Source organism: Ananas comosus, linkage group 9 (genome assembly GCF_001540865.1).
Source record: "Ananas comosus cultivar F153 linkage group 9, ASM154086v1, whole genome shotgun sequence".
NCBI classification, from domain to species: Eukaryota; Viridiplantae; Streptophyta; class Magnoliopsida; order Poales; family Bromeliaceae; genus Ananas; species Ananas comosus.
The window spans coordinates 11,029,678-11,051,118 of NC_033629.1; the positions used below are offsets into that span (position 1 = coordinate 11,029,678).

Below are 21,441 nucleotides of genomic sequence, written 5' to 3' on the forward strand. Positions count from 1 at the left end.
TTCTTTATATATATATATATATATATATATATATATATATATATATATATATATATTTTGAGAGAGATTGGTAGCACGCTACCCGCTTCATTTATTTTATTTAGAAATAAACTTAGGTAGAAATGTGAATTAACTAGAATTTGAACTTGGGTCTCAGGTGCCAACCACCAAACCCTTTATCACTTGCTCTAGGGACGGTCGGTAATACTACGTATATTATATATCTAAAAAGCACATATAAATCTTACATACTCTTCATCCAAAAATCAATATCTTCATAACAGGCTAATCAACATTTTTCCTTAATATTATAACTAAAATAAAAAAAATTGTCACTTGCTCCAGGGACGATCGTTAATACTATATATATTATATATCTAAAAAGCACATATAAATCTTACATACTCTTCATCCAAAAATCAATATCTTCATAACAGGTTAATCAACATTTTTCCTTAATATTATAACTAAAATAAAAAAAAAGTCTATGTATGCAAATAGCATTTCCCATTTATCAATAGTAGAAATGTATAGAACTTACGTGAACTATAAATCATTATAATTCAAATACCTAATATTTTAAATTTTTGATTTTAATATCTAATGTTTTAATTTGTTTGATTTAAGGTATTTGATTATTTTTTCAATATAAAATTTAATAAATTTACAATTACTGGCTTTAATAAATTTATAATTATATGAATTGCAGAATGCTAATTAAGTTTGCAAATATAAACAACATATTTAAATTTCAAAGTTGCAGAATCACTGAGTGTCACAAATTAAATAAATTAAAAGTTCAGGCAGCAAAATTCAAAATTTTAAAGTTTAAGTATGCTAATTAAACTCGTAAAAGATAAACGATGTATTTAAATTTTAAAATTAAAAAATTATTAAGTGACTCAAATTAAATAAATTAAAATTTTAGGCCACAAAATTAAAATTTTTAAAGTTTAATTATGCTAATTAAGCTCGTCAAGATAAATGAAGAGTTAAATTTTAAAGTTACGAAATCATTAAGTGACTCGGATTAAATAAATTATTTAAAATTTATGCGGTAAAACTAAAATTTTAAAAAATTTAATAATCAGATCAAAATAAATAATAATTAAGGCAAGCGAGCGTTTGGCTCGTCGTAAAACGAACCGAAAGATTATTTTCAGTACAAAAAATATTTTTTCGCCTGTTTGGTTCGACATAAAAATATTTTTTCGTAAAAATATTTTTTACGAATTTGAAAAAAATAAAATTTTTATTTTTTATAATTGTTTGGTGGAAAATAAAAACTCAAGCTACGTAATATTTTTTTCACTCATTTGTTTTTCCACTGAACCAAACGAATGAAGATTTTTTTTTTCTTTATTTCAACCAAACAAAAATGGTTAATTTGCATAAAAAATCTAATAATTTTGAACTTTTGCAAAAATAAGTTACATTTTTTAATTTTTGCATATTCGGATCGAATTTTTTAGAAAACGGACCAAACTATCCTTATTTTTTTTTCTCTCGTTCTTTTTTTCTCTCTCCGAAGAGGGCAGCGATGGTGGAGGCGGAAGCGGCCCATCTCGTCTATGTCCTACACACCCTCGCCCTCGCACCCTCCCTCCACCTTCCTCGTTTCTAAGCCCACTAAGGCTGCACCTTGACTCTCCTTTTTTTTTTTTTCTTTCTCCGACCTTCCTTTACAGCATCTCTAGCTATTTATAACAGCAAAAAAGGCAGCATCATATCCTCTTCCTCTCCTTTTCTTCTCTCGCTCTTTTTCTTTTCTCTTCGACCCTATCTACCGCCTCCGAGATCTTTCACGACAGTAATGAGGACGTTGTATCTTTTTCCTTTGCATTTGCCGGCAGGGCCACCGACATTGGTGCCGGAGAAGGAGGATTCGAAGCGAGTGCGGGTAAGAGCGGAGTGGAGAAAAAAATATGCTAAAAGTAAAAAAATAATAAAAAAAATAAAGAATAAAATATATAGAAAAATAATTTTTTCTATAAAAAAATGAAGAATAGAGAGAAAAGAAAAAGACAATGAATTTGTACTATTTAAGAGGATTGTCGTATTGTTTCAAAAAAATGATGTACTGTTTTAGAAGAACGTTGCACTATTTTAGAGAAAATTTATACTTTTTGAAAGAAAAAATATATATTTATGAACGAAAGTTGCACTTTTTGGATAAAAATTACACCATTTTTTCTCCTTCTCCTCCTCTTCCTAGCCAACTAATACAATTTTGTTCAAAGAGTACAACTTTCTTGCAATTTTTATCCAAAAAATTTTTTTTTTCTCTTAAATAGTCTAAACTTTTTTAAAAATAATGCAATATTCCTTTAAAATAGTGCAACATTTTTCTGAAATAATGCAAATTCACCATTTTCTTTTTTCTGAAATGGTGCAACTTTCGTCTAAAGAGTGTAGCTTTCATTTCAAAAAGTGTAATTTCTGTCTCAAAAAGTGCAACTTTTATATAAAACAATGTAAAATTTTTTTAAAACAGTGTAATTTTATTTTAACAGTACAATTTCATCTTTTTTTTTCCTTCTTTTATGATTTTTTTGTCTTTTCCATAGGAAAAAAATATTTTTTTTATTTTTTTATTGTTATTTTTTTTCTCTCTAATTGGTCACTACCTTTCCCTTTCTCTATCATAATGATCGCTTTTCACCGAAATGATCGCTTTCACCGAAATGTAACNAGGGACGACGGTGTTTGTTTGGCGGATAGAAAATTTGCTGTAGTAGAGATAGAGGATAATGGTGGAGGAAGAGGACGCGGTACCGTCCTTACTATCGTTGGGGAGGGCTGCGAAGGCAGTGGAGGAGGGTCAGAGAGAAAATAAAAAATAAAAGGTCGCGACGCGACCTCGGCAGAGTCAGAGGCGAGAAGAGCGAGGGTGCGCGGGTGAGGGCGAGGGCGAGGGCGTGAGGAGCAGAGCTCCGTCGCCTTCTTCTGCGAGAGAAAAAAAAAAAAAGAACGTGAGAAAAAAAAAGAGAAAAAAAAATATAACGGTATTTAGGTTAGTTTGCTGAAAATTCGGATCGAGTCTGCTAAATTGAAAAAGACGGTTCAGTTTTGTAAAAATTCAAAACTTGTAAATTTTTTATATAAATTCGCCAATTTTTTTATAAAATATTAATTTTTACGATTTTATGTTGAATCAAACCGATACTTTAGTTCTGTGCACTTTTATCGCTATTGATGGGTATATAGATTGCGCCTTGTGGGTTGTTACCTTCTCGGATACCCCACTAAATACATATTACTCCAAGAAAAATTAAACTTTTTTTAAAAAAAGTCGTTACAAGTGGGGCCCAGGATCCGCGTTGCCAAGGTGGTCCCCACGGGGGGTGGGCTTTAAAAGCCCCACCCGCAAGGCCACGGCGCACTCGACACGCGTCCTACGGGCGGAGTAGGGCCCACACCTTCTCCGCCCCCTCCGCATTTGCTTGCGCCACCCATCCGCGTGATACTTGGCGCGCGCGGGGACCATCCCCCACCACCACCCCCACCCCCAACCCCAACCCCACCGCGCCTCGGGTGGGGCGCCGTGGGCCGTGGGCCGGACCCGGGTGGCCCATGCGCCTCTCTCGAGCGCGCGCACCTACCCTACCCACGACAAGTCTCGCGGAACGACGTGGACCCCACAAATAGACGACACAGTGTCACATGCACCCGGCGCAACGCGCACCGTACTCGGTTTTTTTTTTTTCTTGGATTAATTTAATACACATTCCTGAATGATAAATATATCCCTACAAGTTCAACTTTTATATATTGTACTTATAAAAGTTCTGATATTTTCAAATATGTCTCTATTATTAGAATCCGTTAAAGAAATTTAATTACACATAGATTAAATACTTGATCCTGATTAATTTTTGACGTTTTTACCCCTATATATTATAGGGTTATAATTTTAGAGAGATATATTAATGATGACAAAATTGAAAATATAAATAGTTCTCTAACAGTAATAAATCAGAGGAATATATTTACAAAAATTAGAACTTTTGAAAAAAAAAATATACAAAAGTTAAACTTTATATAGGGATATATTTATCATTAACTATGTTTGCTGGAACCCGTATGACATTAACCTCTTTTTTTTCGACAAATTAGATTCGTCCATATCATAATTCCAACACAACAGTAAATACATAGGAACAACATTGCTGGTTCCAATAGCAATACTATTTTTTGTTTTTTAAAATAGTTTTAGATGCAACGAATTAAAATTTCATTCATTGTATATTTTTTGGTGTAATTAAAAAGTCAATGATACTATACTTATCATGCTCTACAAACAAAAAAAATCTAAAATTTAGTTGGTATGTATTTTCAAAGACAGTTTATATTTAAATATTAGATACTTTCTAAAACTAACAATCTCTTACATATAGTGACTTTTTAGATATTATGTATCAAATTTAGCATGATTATATTTTAATATTAAGCCTCTTTTCATTATCATTTGACTTTAAGGGGTCATTTAGTTGCATATAATTGTAACTGTATGTAAATACAAATTCGATATTTTGTTTGATGTTTTTAACTCCAACTGCTGCAGTAGGAACTGCAGGAGGAGGTCAAACTGCAGCAATTGGAGAGAGTAATTTTAAATAAAAGATATACTTACCTGCTCAATTATCTTTTAAACAAAATTTTTTTTCTTTTTTATATTGGAGGTAATCTCACCACCATATATATAAAATAATAAAATTTTAAAAATTATTTCTCAACTGCATGTAACCAAATAAATTATTTATATTTACAGTATTTTCTACTACATCCAACCAAACAGGATGTATGTAGTTATAACTGCTGTATTTTTAACTACATGTATCTCTAATTATACTGCATTGATAATTATATCTAATCAAACGGACCCTAAGATGCTTCTGTTATCAAATACAAAGTATGGTGCACGGTGCACCAGGTTCATACGAAAACAATTTTCGATTCGGTAGGCAGCCGACCGGGCATGCACCACCCGGGTGGGTCCCGCCACGGTTATTATTTATTTATTTATTTTCACCCTTTCCCTTCGTCCTAAACAGACGCTGTGAACGTACTCGATATCGTACTGGTAAGGCATTTGAAGCGAGGTGAGAGAAAAGGGGAAGCTACTTATCGGGAGAGTGTAGTATTTGCTCCCTATTTTAGGAGGGTGAGAATATCAGAGAGGAGGAAAAAAAAAAAAGAAAAAAAAAAGGTATGGTGAAGTTTCGTGGGAATCCCACATCCCTGTGAGACCACGTTGGCAAGATAGGAAAAACCAGATCACCTTTGCTCGGTATTAATTTCCAGGCTATGAATTGAATAAATTTTTTTTACTTTTCAACACATTTATTTGGTGAAGAGACAGATTTTTGGTTTGATTTTACAACTATTATTTTAAGTTGAAATTTAGCGGCACGCCAAATATAAAATTTAAAAAATGATAAATTGTATAAGCAAATTTGATTCTTTTATAAAGTTGTATATATATGCTAGGGGTAGGAATAATAATTGATTTTTTACTATGCATAGATCATCAAATGATATATTTGTTAGAGTTATAATCATTCTATATTATGAACTAATTATGTGCATTTAAATTTATATTATTAGCGCATTTTAAAATGATGAGATTCACGTAAATACAAATAATTATTGTAAATTTTATATTATGTTAGGTAATAAAGATTTGGTATAGGCCTTGTGGAAACTATAGATTATTTTGATTAACTATTCAAACTCTCAAAATTTTAATTTTACTATTTAATTTTTTTATTTATTTAATTTGAGTCGATCAACAATATTTGACTTTAAAATTTAAATGTGTCATTTGCCTTTACATATTTAATAAGTATATTTTATATAGTTTTCGTAACTATAAATTTATTAAAATAAGTAATTAGCTTAAATTTTAAAATTAAAATATCATTTAATTGACTCAAAATTAAGAAATTAAAAAATTAGATAGTAAAATTTTAAAATTTTAAAATATTAAGTAGGTAATTTATATTTTTACCTAACTATTTAGGTAATAAAGATTTTTTAGTGAAGAATTTTCATCTACTTCAGGGAATGTACAAAGCGACCACAAAATGGGGCCCAGTGACCCACTACTGCATCAGACGGCTGGGAAAGATCGATCGCGGGGCCCGCGGGGAGCTGCGCATCCGTACGATGCGAGGGATTAGAAAAGAAGCTGGGGGACGGTGCAAAAATTCGTTAGGTCTACCCCATTTCCCCGTCGTCGCACTGTGTGTGTGTCTGTGTGTGCGTGCTCTCTTCGTTGTGCTAGAAGCCATAAAGATGTGACCAAGTAAAAAAAAAAAAAAAAGTAAATAAAAAGAAGAAAAATTGAAGATATGATGGATTCTTCTCATAGCGGGAAGAAAGACAAACCTGGAGGAGGGGAGGACGGCGGTCATCAGCGGGCGATAATGCCGAAGCCGGAGGCAGCGGCGATGGGGTTGGCGGCGGTGCCGAAAGCTGAGCCGATGGAGGTGATGGGAACGAACATTCAGATGATGCGGGGGGCTGGGGCTGGGGCTGGGGCTGGGGCGGCAGCGGGGAGGACGAAGGACAGGCACACGAAGGTGGAGGGGAGGGGGCGGAGGATACGGATGCCGGCGGCGTGCGCGGCGCGGATATTCCAGCTGACGCGGGAGCTGGGGCACAAGTCGGACGGGGAGACCATCCGCTGGCTGCTCCACCACGCCGAGCCCGCCATCGTCGCCGCCACCGGCACCGGCACCGTCCCCGCCATCGCCACCACCTCCGTCGACGGCGCCCTCAAGTTCCCCACCCACGCCCCCTCCCCCTCCCCCTCCCCTTCCTCCTCCGCCGCCGGGGACAAGAGGAGGAAGCTGCAGCCATCTAGGGTTTCCGGGATCGGCGCCGCCGCGGGGTACTACACGATACACGACCCGCTCCTCCCGGGCGGAGGAGCGATATCGATCTCCGCGGGGCTCGCGCCCATCCTCGCCGGCGCCGGCGCGGGGTGGGTGATCCCGCCGGGCGCCCTGTGGATGATCCCGCCGCCGCACGCCGTCGCCGCCGCCGCCGCCGCCGCCGCGGCCCCTGGGCCGTCGACCCTGTGGGCGCTGCCCCCGGGCTCGCAGATCGTAAACTTCGCGGCGGCGGAGCCCAAATCGCCCAAATCGCCCAAGCAGCAGCAGCAGCAGCAGCAGCAGCAGCGGGAGCTCCAGCTAATGGCGGAGCCCGCAAAGGATCGTCGCAAGGGAGAAGATGAGGAGGAGAAAGAGGAGGAGGAGGAGGAGGAGGAAGAGGAAGAGAGCGGGGCCGAAGAGTAGGTATGGCTTCGTCTCCTCCTCCCCGATCGTTTTCCTATTCTCGTTCGTTTTTAACATTATTAATATTTCTTTTTTAAAATTTTAAGGTAGATATATTATTAGGCTTGGGGATATTTCATGTGCGTTTTCCACGTAACATTTTTAGAGTTAACTTGGCTAGTTTTCTTCCAAGTAGAGTTGTTGTTCTTCATCGATGAAATGAAATCTCGCCATTGTTATCCGGTCCTATCTTCTCTCTTTCTTCTTTCTCATCTTACGCACACGTGACAAATTTCAAGTTGACACTGAGCCATATATATATTTTTTTTTAATTTTAAGTTAATATTTATTTAAAAACCAGGAATTTTTATTAAACTTAACTGTTTTATTAGCTGTCAATTATTAACAGTTGGTAACTTTATAATTCACTGCTTTAGAACAATATTTAAAATTCACTAAATTGATTAATAATCTTGTCAAATTTAGTAAGCTTACGTTACTTTGTTGCGAGTAAAATTGAATAAATTAACTGTTAATAGCTTATCGAGTTAGTTAACTATAAAAACCCAGTGTGAAAAAACAGAAGTTCTAGGGATGTCAATAAGAAAGGAAAAGAAATTACAAAATCTGTATAAATTTAAGTCGTTAACCGGAAAGAACTTTCAGTTTTCATAAATAGAGTTCCAAACTCAAGAAAAAAAATCAATTTAATTTATTAATTATACAAATATATTGCGTACATAATTTTATAAGACTTCAAACAATATTTCTTTAGTTTTAATAATTAATTACAAGAATAAAAGAATATGATAAATACATGTTTAATTTTTGCGCTCTTTTTATGTCGAAATGAAAAAAAAAAAAAAATCTTTGTACATTTTTTATGTTTTATAAGATTGTATAAGTTGGTTCAATTGAAGAAGGATTCAATCGATCTTTTTTGATAAAAGTTAGAAGGATTTGTTTGCAAAACAGCTAACATTGAGGGACCCTCGTACATTTTTACCTCACTACTTCTACTTCTACTGGATAATTAAAAGAGAATGTTACATAAAAGAAAATAATAATAATAATAATAATAATAATAATAATAGAGGTAATTGTTTTTGAGTTGTGTGGGGTTAGGTTTGGTATGCGGTGGTCCCCACGGTGCACCGCTTCGTGGACGGTGCGCGGTTGTGGGCCCCGAGGTCCACCAGAGGGCCACCACCTGCCCCGTCATGTGATGCTGTTGGGGCGCGGGGGGCCCATGTGGGAGTGGGAGTGGGAGTGGGAGTGGGCCTGGCCTTGTGGGTCCCTCTCTTTCTAGGGACGACACGTGGTGGTCCCACCGCCCACTTGTAGGGTCCACAGTTTCCTGGTCTACCACGTCATCAGTGCGCCGAACCAATCAACTGCGGTTCTTTTGAATAGTGTTATATATATATATATATATATATGTTGGATAGTTTTGGCGTTAACCCCAAAAATTTGAACGGCTAGAATTACATAATTAATTTAACTTAAAATATTCCGACAGTATTCACGAATCTCGATTGTGGCATGGCCTAATCAGTCTTACGCCACGTCGAATGGGATTCAGCCCAATCCGACCTATTATCATTTCGAGTATAGTTTAATCTAACCTCTCAAATGGGGTCATAAGATAAAATAATGATTTATGTAAACCAATAATATATTTTAAATTAATCATATTAGATAGAAAATACAGATAGATCCAGGTTGGTAGAGTTATCATCTTTGAGCGGTCTCAAATGGGGCTTTAAGTGGGAACGAGAAATATAAAAAAAAGTATAACTCGTCCAAAAAAAAAAATTTATTAAAACTTGTTTTCCCCATCTATCCAGAATAAAGTGATAACCAGGAAACAAAAATAGAATAAAAATTAATCCACTCTGAATCAAGCCCACCTGATTAAAAAATAGGGCGAGAAATTGAGGACCCTACTGCCTCCCATTTTATGCTGTTTGCATCTCTAATATTGAATCATATAAAATAGCAAAAACTTTAATGAATGGTTATATAATAATTTTTATATTAAAATACTAATTGTTTAAAAAAAATTATTTTTGCACTTGTATACCATGTCAAGATTTTCTATTTGATACATAATGCATAATCTAATTGGTAACATTTTGAAGATTTATATATCAAAATTTACAGGTTTTGTACACTAATTTTTTATAGAATTTAATCCTAAGGTGATAGATTAACAAAGTACATGGTATTTTAATTATAGCCTTTTTTAATTTTGTAAATAATATCTGTAAAATTAAATTACAATTTAAAAATATTGATTGTTAATATATATATTTGATGTGGTGCACAAATTATATTTGTACATCTGGTATGGGCAATAATTTATCGATTACTAGACAAATGGCCCGGTCTACTAGACCCGTTGTAGGTATATATTATAATATTATTATAAAGTATTATAAATACATTATCTTGCCGAGTTGGGGCCCATGGAATGGGACACGTGTCGCGTGCTGGGTGGTGTTAGGGGGAGTGTGGTGGTGGTGGACCAGGTCCACTGCTCTTCGTTGACGTGGCGCGGGATGGGGTGGTTGACGTGGTGGATAAAGGATATACCATCGCACAATTCGCCTCACGTGGGTCCCACGTGTTCTCCGATGTAACGATTCTTTTTTTTTTTTCTTTTCTTTTTTTTTTTTTGAAAAATGTAGACTTTGTTTATACATAGGAAGAATTTTTTTTTATTCATTTTTTTTCTTTTTTTCTTTTTTTTTTTGAGAAATGTAGACTTTGTTTATATATATACGAAGGATTCTTTTTTGGGAAAACTTCAAAAACCTCCCTTGTAGTTTCGTAGTTTCTCACTTTGCCTCCTTATGATTCCTCTTATGATTTAAAATGTATCAATTTGCTTCCTGTGGTTTCTTTTTTCCCTTTTTCTTATCAATTTTATTATTTTTTTTCTTAAATCAGTGATAAAGGTAAAATTAAAGGGTACTAAAGTAAATATTTGATAAATCTAGATAGGTATCTGAAGTTTTTTGTATATAACTTAATAAAATATTAACGAAAAAGCTACCAAAAAAATAAAAACGAAATCACATGGGGGCAATTTGATACATTTTAAACTACAGTGGGGCAAAGTGAGAAACTACGAAACCACAGGGAGTTTTTTTTTGAAGTTTTTCCTTTTTTTTTTCTATCTCGTGGCTCATATTTGTTTGCCTATTTTATTTTATTTTTTTTTAAGAAAATATGTATATTTAAGAGTGTAAGATTTATATCTTCAAATGTGATGTACAAATAGTATTATTTTGTAAAAACTGACCGTCTCTAACGTAAGTGTCAAAAAATTTAATGATTAGTATTCGAAGTTCTAATTTTGAACTTTATAATTAATTTATATTTTTAGCTAAGTTTATTTTTTAAAAAACAAAAAAATAAGCTTGACTAGGAGATTGGACATTAGTGGTGCTTGTTATTCCAAAATTTAGGGCCCACGCACTATCCCCACCTTACAGGTGGAATTATTTATAGGCGTGCTAATCACAATCCAAGTCCCAACCAAAGTTCCTGACGACAAAGAGGCTATTAAAGCCTACCGCAAGTTGGTATTGAAACCCATCTAAGGTTTCATCTGTGATTGCAAAAAAATTGTGTTATGTGCGGTAAAATAGTACGATAAAAAAATATTTTATTTATTTTTGTATGTAATATTGCATTTCGTATATCGCAAAGAGTCAGTTACGATATATTTTTTTACAGTCCCACCGAAGAACATAGAAATATATTCCTATATATTTTTAACCCAATTTCATTATATCTAATAGCGTCAGATAAACCTCAATATTAAACTAAGCGGAATGGTAGTATATAGAAATTTTTTTATTTTTTAGTAAAATCATAAAAAATTATCTTAACAAACTCATTGTGATATATTTTTTTAGTGCCACCAAACAAGAGGGTATAAAAGTACGCCGCAAGTCAGCACTGAAACCCATTTAATACGTGGATAGGCAAGAGCAAAATTATATAAAAATAATTTTTTTATATTTCAGTAACACCATAAAAAATTATCTGAACTAACTCATTGTGATATTTTTTAATAGGACTTTTTTTTACATTTAGCCCCCTGACAAATTTTTATTTTAAAAATAATCCTGTCAAAATTTAATTTGCAAAAATAATTCTGGACCTGCCACGCAGGCGCCACGTCAGCGCCACGCGGCGGCGGGGCCAGGGCAATGTGTTAAGTTAAACACGGTGAACCATTCACCGTATCATGGTGAATAGTTCACCATGTTTATATGTATATTTTGTATGTTGAAAAGAAGAATATGGAGTAGGGATGTCAATAGGTATGGATATCCGAAATATATCCGAACCCAAACCCGAATAAATTATATATATATAATATATATATATATATATATATATATATATATATATATATATATTAGTATATATTCGGGTTTGGGTTCGGATAATATTTCGGATATTCATATCTATTGACATCCCTACTCCTTATTCATTTTTTCAACATATAAAATATACGTAGTAAACACGGTGAATGGTTCATCGTGTTTAACTTAACATATTGGTTCTGGCCCCGGCCGTGTGGCGCTGACGTGGTGCCTGCGTGACAGGCGCAGGACATTAAGAAGGCAATTTTTAAAATAAAAATTTGCCAGGGGGCTATATGCAAAAAAATCATTTTCAATAAAACACGGCGAGTCGGCATTTAAACCTGTTTAATACGGCTGGGCAAAACAGTTAGAACGAAAGTATATAAAAATAATTTTTTATTTTTAGTAAGACCATAAAATATTATCATAATTTGCTCATTGTGATATTTTTCAATAACATTATTACGTACAAAAAATATATAAGATATTTTTCCTATTGTACATTTTTATCGCACAGAGTCTTCCAACAAATCCAAACAAAGCCTTACATTTCAATCTCCGTTTTAATCATTGTTATGTTCTTTAATTCCCAGAATGTCAAAAAAAAATTCGAGAGAAAGATAGCAAACTAAGTACTTCATCCGCTTTTAAAAATAGAGTACATCTCTTATACTTTCAAAAATATGGAGGTCTCTATATTTGTAAGTTTTTTTTATGATGGAGCATTCAATTCGGTAATCAACTCCATTAGGCATGATTTACGCTATTAGAACTATTTAGAAACCAAATTTCATCAGTTTTTGATATTATCTATCTAAGTGATCAAAAAGTCTCAAAGATGACTATTTTAACGGCCGATGTGATATGTTTGAAAGTTCAACCGTATATAAGAATCCAAATTACATGAAACTTTACTAAAAAATTTTACTTAACATCAAGAGTAAGAACAATACTTCCGATTCAAATTTTGAATCTTTTATCATTATTTTTTATAAGATTTTTATCATTTTGAGCCTACTTGTTCACTATGGCAAATAAAGTCAAAAAAATTATAAAATTTGATTTCTAAATAGTTCCAATAACGTAGATCATTTCTAACTGAACAGATCGCCGAATTGAATGCTCTACCATTGAAAACAACTTACAAGCATGGAAACCTCCATCTTTCGAAAGTATAGGAGTCTAATTCTTTAAAAATGAACTTAGTAAGAAGGGTGAAACAACTAGAATTCAAACTTACAACTTCGGTTATCAACCACTAAGTCCTTTGTCATGCGTGTAAAAGTTGGTCCGTAGTGTCTCTCAATATTAAATGAACAATCCAGGAGCGTCCAATAATTATAAAAAACAAAATAAAAAAATAAAAAAGAAATTCCCAGAGTTCCCAATAAGTTTTTGAGAAAAAAATGGCACCAACATATTTTCCATAGAAAAGAGCCTCTGAAAATGGGATACACCTTCACTCTACAAAATATCTACACCTAAAGTCTCAGAACAGCCAAACAGGCCTCAATCCCCACGGACCGGCGAACAAAAACCCCCCATCTCGAACCCAAAAACCGGTGGAGTCATGTTGCCGTTGTCGACTACTGATGGGGGTATAGCATCACTCTTAGTTGCTCATCCGGTCGCCAGCGCTTATCACTCTTATGGCTCATGCATCATGTTGCATCGAGATGCGATGGTCCGAAAATCTTCTAGATTTAGCTGCAAGAAACGAATCGAAAGAAAGTTGAAGCAAGGGAGTAAGCAAACCATTACTTCATTTTGCAGAAAACAAACTAAATGATGTGGAAATGAATATTGTCCTACTCTTAAATGCTTATATGCCTGTTCCGATGAGCCGTCAAAGCAACACTTTGCTCCGACAACAACAACTAAGCAAGCATAAGCTTTAGGGCCCAGAAGCTTATTCTAGATTCCACCACCGAAAAAAATATTCAGAATCTTTGTCTGTTAAATAGCCAACTATTTCTAAGAAACGAGCTCTATAAGAAGCCCAAAATTATGCTACGAGGGTTATTAACTGTACATCTATCATGAAACCCAATAAAAATGTCCCGACTTCTTCAAGGAAGATCGCAAAAAATGTTAACATTGTTTCATGAGCTTAAACTCGAAGATTCCAAATCACAAAAGCAAATTCATTTTGTATTCATGTTTACCTTTCCTGCAGAAAAATTTACAAATCGACTATCTTCCCTTAAAGCAGCTATCAAGTTGTACACTACCTTTCTTGAATAACCAAAAGCATACCTTTCCGTCTCCGTCGGTGTCAAACAAGTGAACCATAGCAGCTGTTTCACTATCTGTCCAAGTAAAGTCATGAGCTAAAGCCATTCTTTGTAGATCCCAGACTGAGATATGCCCTTTCCCAACTTCTGCACATCAGGATATATCGCAGTCAAGACATCAATTTCAGTAAAGAAGACAACATTTTATCTCCAATCAACTTCTATTCGTCCGACTAAAAAGCAAACAAAGATGCAAAGGGAAAGAGCTGTCAAAATGTAAAGGCAGCTTAATAATGGATAGGGACTACAGGGAGATAGAACCACGACAATAGTATTTTTATTTTTACTCATAATCTTATATGAAATTCTAAAGCAATGAAAGAAGAACATTCCGGAAGCCTACCACCTCAAAAATTTAATCCAATAATTATGTGGAACAGATAAATTGGGAAGATTCAAAACAAATACAATGCAAAGATGAGAAGGCTCCATGATTTTCTTATTTTAATATCATAATATGTCAACACAAAGATACAAATGTTGCAAGTATTTAGCAAGAAGGTCATATTACCTAGTGAAGGAAGAATTGTGTGTTTGAACCAAGGATTTAAGTGTTGTGATATAGGGTCATGCCGAGAAGTTATTGGTATGGTACGGTATGACGCGTGTCATGCTGTGCCGACATACTATGATATGAAATATTTAATTTCTTTGACACCAATATATTTTAATTGCTTATCATATATCTTTTTATCAAATCTTTTGTCAATTCTTTTGTAATTTATTGAGATAACTATTTACTAATTTCAAAGAAAGGGACTGTTGAGCCGTGTCATTGGCACAGGGATTGTATCATGCCGATATTTAGTCAGCATATTCGGCACGATGGGCACGGTCCGCGTCGATAGGCACTTAAAACCTTGGTTTGAACAGAGAAAGCAACTCCAAGTCCGAAAAAGAAAGGTAAAGCAAACGTAGTATGCCCATTTTCATTAAAAAATTTGAAATACTTGACCAATAGACATGACTATATGGCGATCGGTAAGCCCATTGCTGCATGAAAAAAGTGGGAAAACAAGCGTGTTTTCAATATTAACTAGTTTACAAGTACAAGTTTGAGTAATGAACCAGGGAAGAAAAGGAGAAATGAGATAATAGTATTTTTTATTTAATTGCTAGCATTAAAAAGAGAATAACTACAAGATTATCAAAACCGTCAAGGTGACATTCAATTTTCACGACACAGGTGCAGAGTAAAGATACCTTTAGTCTAGGATTCCACCAAAATGTTAAGTAACAAGTCCAACAAAAGTTTTAAGCACCGTTATGGAAAATTTGTCCACTTGGAGTAAGATACATTTTACTGGAGAAAAGAAATTACCATCAAATAAAAAGAAGTAACCAATCACTTCATCTTCAGAGAGCTGTACCCTACTCTTAAACTGCACCAATGAAATATTATATTGTAAAAGGGTATTAGACATGCAGGAGATTTTATATATGATATGATATGCACAGAAGAATATACCAGTTTTCTGTTCTTCCTTTTCCCACCAGTCTCACTTTCCTTTGTTCCAGATTTCTGAGAAAGTACGCCAGACACAGCAGAATTTTCAGCAACTCCTCCAAGCGAGAGAGCGATCGCCTGGAATATGAACTTGTTTATTATTATTCTGTGTGCACATCTAGAGAGAGAGAGAGAGAGAGAGAGAGAGAGAGAGAGAGATTGCAAAACAGAGGCAATTCTTTAGTCGATCACATATTTACCTGCTCTAAAGCTGCATCCTCATCAACAAAATCATCAGGCTTTTCAATGTTTCCTTTGACACATGATCTCTTGCAACCTTTTTGTGAATTTGATAAATTCTTTTTCTTTCTCTAAAATACAGAGGAACATAGTAAGTCAAGATAAGTACTTGATCTAATTCTGAGACAAGCTCAACCAGGATTCAAATAGGAACTGACATTTGCTACTCGTAGTACGATAGATACTTGAATTGGAATTGAGAGCTCGAGAATCAAAATAGTCAAGAATTAGAAAAATATCCAAAATATAGTGCATGAAAGACATTCAAATATCAAACCTTCACTACGTACTTACATCTGATCGAATACATGAACTAGTAATAGACCCCAACACTTTTTAAATTACTCTTACAATAAAAAGTCCACAAAGCACTACTACGATAGCATGAAATTTGACAAAATGACAGGAAATTCTTAATTTATTGATATATGAAGGATTGCCACGCCGGCCCATACCAGTCCAGTACCAGCGAATGATATTAGTGATAAATTACTGATAAATAATGGGAAAATTTTTAAGATTTGCCCATTGCAGCCAACATTCATTTCCTTCATGCTAAAATTTTACCAAAATTAAAGGTTGATTTAGGAAAATTTGGTTTTTCACAAACTTTTGATTAGATTTTCTATCGTCATAAGCAGAAGAAAATTTGTCTTTTATTCATGTTTCACTCAATAAATGTAGAAAAACTCATTTGTTCATCACCCATGCAGCTAGCCATTGCGTTCTTTCTCTTGCATAACCAATTATCTTGTAACTCGTTGGAATCCAAGTCAAAAATGGAATCTTCCTCAGTGCGACACTAAAACCCCAACTAGGCCTTACGAATAAAGAAGGACCATTTGAATACGAGCCGTGTGTTGGCTTAAATGGGCCAGCATCCTGCCCTGTGGCGGGAGGTCACGTTGGGCCGAGTCATGTTCGAAATGGCGTGAGGCTGGGTGGACCGAGTCATGTTTGAAGTGGCGTGAGGCTGGGTGGGCCGAGTCACAATCGAAACCCGTGGGCACTGTATCTGTACGCTTTAAGTGAATTGGTTGCGTATTTCTAACGGCTCGAGCTTTTGGGATTAATGGTTGACACCAACGATCCGACACCATGATCTTAGGGCTTGTTAGGCCTCACTTTCTGCTACTTTCAGCAACAGTAAACTCTCCTACTGCGCACTTCACCAAGAGAAAATTTTATAGCTTCAGTTGCATGTATAGCAGAAATGCGATTCTAAGCCACAAAAGTAGAACCTCCAATTTGGCGCTTCAAATTGTGCTACGGAAAGCTGCTGGGGGATAAATTGATATAGTATTCCTCCTAATGGCAATACTCGAAAAACACTACTTTATCAAGCAACACTGCACCCACCCTAAAGCAGGCAACACTGCACCCTAAAGCAGGCCCAAACAAAGCCTAAACCTCAAAAGCAAAGCATCAATTTTGTGCTACTTAACATTGCGCTTCTTCTAACACTAACTATTCAAGACAACACTTCATCAATCAAACAACAACAGTACAACTCGAGAGCAGGGCCAAACAGGCTTTTCGGCGGCGTAAATTGCTAGAACATGATTTTCCTTATCCATCATATCAAACCACAATGCAATATCTTAGACATCAACGGAAACATCAACGAAAAGTACCTTTCTTTTGGATCCACGAGAAGAACCCCCAACCTCTTCCTCCTCCTCCTCCTCCTCCTCCTCTTCACCAGCCGAGTAAGAAGAAGAAGAAGAAGAAGAAGAACAAGAGCCATCCCTACCTTCCACTTCATCATCGTCATCACCACCGTGATCACCATGGGAGGGTCGGTATTCTTCGTCGTCGTCTTCGTCGCTATCTCCACCGCTCCTCCTCCTCTTCTCCCGTTGCTGCTTCGTCGAGGGCGAGGAGGGTCGAGCCCTCCGGAGACGAGGAGCCCTCGCCATCGCCCATTTTTGTAGCGAATGTACGAAGATCCCTCAACTATAGCTTTTTTTGGATGCAANGAAGAAGAAGAAGAAGAACAAGAGCCATCCCTACCTTCCACTTCATCATCGTCATCACCACCGTGATCACCATGGGAGGGTCGGTATTCTTCGTCGTCTTATCTGCCACAGCCTCCGCCGCTCGTACTCCGTTATCCCCCCGCCGCCGCCGCCGCCGCCGCCGTGGGTCGAGCCCTCCGGAGACGAGGAGCCCTCGCCATCGCCCATTTTTGTAGCGAATGTACGAAGATCCCTCAACTATAGCTTTTTTTGGATGCAATTGCAAATAGAAAATAATTTGGTTAATTTCATGTCGGTCCCTGCAAATACAGTGAATACCAAATATATCTCTATAAAGTTTAATTTTTACATGTTGTTTCTGTAAAAATCATAATATTTTTAAATATATCCATACGGTTGGAATCCGTTAGAAAAATTTAGTCAACCATAGATTAAATACTTAACATGATTAGTTTTTGACATTTTTACCCCTCTAATATTATGCTATTATGATTTCTGGAGAAATATATTTGTAATAGAAAAATTAAAAATATAATCAGTTCTCTAACGATTCTCTAACGAAGTAGAAAACCAAAGAAACATATTTAAAAACATAGGACTTTTACAGGAACAATATATAAAAGTTGAACTTTATATGAATATATTTGTCATTAACTATATTTATAAAGACATGTATGAAATTAATCTTTACAAATAATTTATTGCACTGTTGAAAAGTGCATTTGTAAAATTTTATTAGTCTATATATAGAGCAATGAGATTATTCCTAATATATATAAAAAAGAAAATATTGCTTAAAAGATTTTTTTTTTTTTAGAAATAAATAACACGCTAACCGCTTTATTTTATTTCATTTAGAAATAAACTTAACTAAAAATATGAATTAAGTAAGATATGCTTACCTATTATTCAAAACTGCTATCTTCAATTGTTGCATGTGGGACTTCGTTGAACGAACCGAACTCCTTCGTATACGTGAGGAGTCCATTGATTCAAAGGGGCTGGAAAAGTTTCAACCCAATGACTATAAGCGCAATTAAAATTCTTCGGTAAAATTGCTACTTATTTTTAAGGTGTAGATCTAATTATACCAGTTAGATTTTCTTATGCAATTCTAACTGTAGCACTTTAATTCAAATGAATCAAGCCGCATAACGAATCTGATTTTGTATGTAGTTATTATTGTAATATAGTTATAACTACATGCAGCCAGCCAAATAGCTCCTAGAACGCGTTTTGTTTAAGTTATGTAATATTACAGAGTATTTCGATATATCCAGATATCTTGAATTTCTAAAAGAGATTACTAATTATGCTACATTAGCGCGTTTGGTTTAATACAGTAATATAATGCTGAATTGCAGTGTTTATAGCATTAATATGTTTGGTTCTGTATATAAAATTTTAAATTTTAAATTTTAAATTTAAAAATTAAAATTTTAAAATTAAATTTTAAAATCTAAAATTTAAATTCAAATTTAAAATTTTGAAGTTTAAAAATTTAAAATTTAAAGTTTAAAAATTTAAAATGTAAAAGTTGACAATTCAAAATTTTAAATTAAATTTTTTAAAATGACGTATTGAAAGGGTTTCAGAAGTTAGAGTGGTAAAATTGTCATTTTACATAATATGTAGTATTACCGGTTTTCAGTAATGCAAGATACACGGCCCCCCTCTCGTTAATATTTTCGATGTAATCGATTTGTAATGCTATATTAACACCGATTTATAATGCTATATTAACGACTAGATTACATAGCGGATGAACCAAACACAGTAATCCTGACAGAATTGCCTGTAATCCTGCGAAGATAACTCGAGCCAAACGCGCCCCTAATGGTATTTGTTTCCCCAAAAATACAGAGGTTATTTTTTTTTTACCATAAATTAAATTCACTCATATTTTTAAATTTTAAAAATATAAAATTATAAAATAATAAGTATTATGATTTTTAAAAAATTTTATATGACAATATAAAATTTTTTAGTAAATAATAGAAGAAAAGAATAACTCCAATTATAAAATTATTAACTTTCTATCAACCAAACAATGTGGAAAATTAATATTACATAAATTTCAGTTCAATTAAAATTTATTCTTAAAGAAAAATTAATCAAGAACAAACAAAAAGATCCTATACTTGTAAGTTCTCTTAACAACGGTTGTTATATCAGCAAATAATTTCCATTCGATTTAACAAGCACTTAACAAAAAAATACAATAAAATGAAGAGTAAAAATTGAAGGCTAGATTATAAAATGCTCACTTGCAGTTTAACGTTTGTCTCAATTATCTCCGTGCATAAAAAATTACATCAATTATCTCTACACATTTTGTCATTATTTCAAATAGATCCAATTATTTGGAATAATGCTGAATTAAGCTATAAAATTTTTTAAAAAATAAGTTTAACTGATAAAGTTACTTATAAATAATGCAATAGAATGGCTTAAATTAAATAAATTGCACAATTAACTATTAATTTTAGTAGTATTAACAAACTAGGAGATCTCTTTTATCCAAGTTTTTAAGTTGCAAATTGGATACATGTTGAGATGTGGAACAACTTGTTATGTCAACTAGTTTTAGTGAAATTTAGTAGCCTAATTTTCTAAACTACCAATTTTTTGAGATTTATTTAAGATAATAATAAAATGAAGTGTAGTAATTAATTTAATTTTTAATGTAGAATAGTAATTAATACTAGAGCTAATGTGTAAGGATTTTTTTTATAATTTAGCCAAAAATTAAAGATACATGCTACTTGTACATGTATCTTCGGACGTAGATTTTGTTGGAAGCGTGATTTTCTNAATGAAGTGTAGTAATTAATTTAATTTTTAATGTAGAATAGTAATTAATACTAGAGCTAATGTGTAAGGATTTTTTTTATAATTTAGCCAAAAATTAAAGATAGGTAAGCACGCCACCCGCTTCGTTTATTTCATTTAGAAATAAACTTAGTTGGAAATGTGAATCAATTAGGATTCGAACTTGGGTCTCAGGTATCAACCACCAAGTCCTTTGCCACTTGCTCTAGGGACGGTCGGTCTCTGATACCAATTGTTGGAATCGGTATTTGTGTTGATACTGATTATGTAACATAAAATCTAATAATAAAACAAAATAATATAGAAAAAAGATATTAGAGAGGGAAGAAAATTACTAAATTAATACTTTATTAATAAAAGAATTTAATTACACTGTGGATGATACCTATGAAGCAATGTCTACTGTGACTTATTTATCTAATTAACTTATACCTAACTATATATATAGCTATCAAGTTATAACAGATGATAAATTTAATTTTTATTTTGGATAGTTACAAATGTTACTCTAATTATATAAACTTTTAAATATAATCAATGTATAATTTAAATATATTTTATCTCTAATTAAATTTGGATTACTATTCCAACAGATCTCTAGTTGTTACATTCAAAATTAAGAGTCTGATCTCAAAGACTGAAGGGCCAGGAGTAATAAAATTAACAAAATGAATGAAGGTGGAGAAATAAGGGTGCAACTATCTATTTTCTTTTCTCTAATTTCAAAAATATTTTCAATTTTGTTTTACAACAGAGATTCCACGGAATGGAGAAAGTGTGTATGATGTTGGCTTGTGAAGTGCTTACTTCCTTTTGATGGAGAAAATAAAAGAGAAAATAAAAGAGAAAATAAAAAAAAAGGTTTTTTTTTTGTATTTATTCCCCTCTTAATTTTTTTCATAAATAGTCTTATAAAATTTATAA

General features: G+C 34.1%; 2 protein-coding genes across 2 annotated transcripts; one reads left to right on the forward strand and one right to left on the reverse strand.

Annotated features, from left to right (window-relative positions):
* On the forward strand, positions 6,204–7,529 carry LOC109715912 (transcription factor PCF2-like). The gene has a single exon (XM_020241145.1). It carries the CDS (start codon positions 6,354–6,356, stop codon positions 7,299–7,301), a length of 948 nt encoding a protein of 315 aa, XP_020096734.1. The 5' UTR covers positions 6,204–6,353; the 3' UTR covers positions 7,302–7,529.
* On the reverse strand, positions 12,932–17,625 carry LOC109714790 (caltractin-like). Its single transcript, XM_020239498.1, has 6 exons — positions 17,341–17,625; positions 15,667–15,777; positions 15,428–15,544; positions 15,281–15,341; positions 13,922–14,046; positions 12,932–13,372 (listed from the first exon to the last, which is right to left on the reverse strand). The coding sequence occupies exons 1-6, from the start codon at positions 17,623–17,625 to the stop codon at positions 13,313–13,315; spliced, it is 759 nt and encodes a 252-aa protein (XP_020095087.1). The 3' UTR covers positions 12,932–13,312.

Bases quoted from the DNA above. Each gene is read 5' to 3' on its own strand.
- LOC109714790 (XM_020239498.1), bottom strand. From the start codon at position 17,625: ATGGCGAGGGCTCCTCGTCTCCGGAGGGCTCGACCCTCCTCGCCCTCG. The intron at 15,778-17,340 runs GTACTTTTCGTT...TCTGTATTTTAG, and splicing joins CTCGTGGATCCAAAAGAAAG to AGAAAGAAAAAGAATTTATC. The intron at 15,545-15,666 runs GTAAATATGTGA...TTCATATTCCAG, and splicing joins AGGATGCAGCTTTAGAGCAG to GCGATCGCTCTCTCGCTTGG.
- LOC109715912 (XM_020241145.1), top strand. From the start codon at position 6,354: ATGATGGATTCTTCTCATAGCGGGAAGAAAGACAAACCTGGAGGAGGG.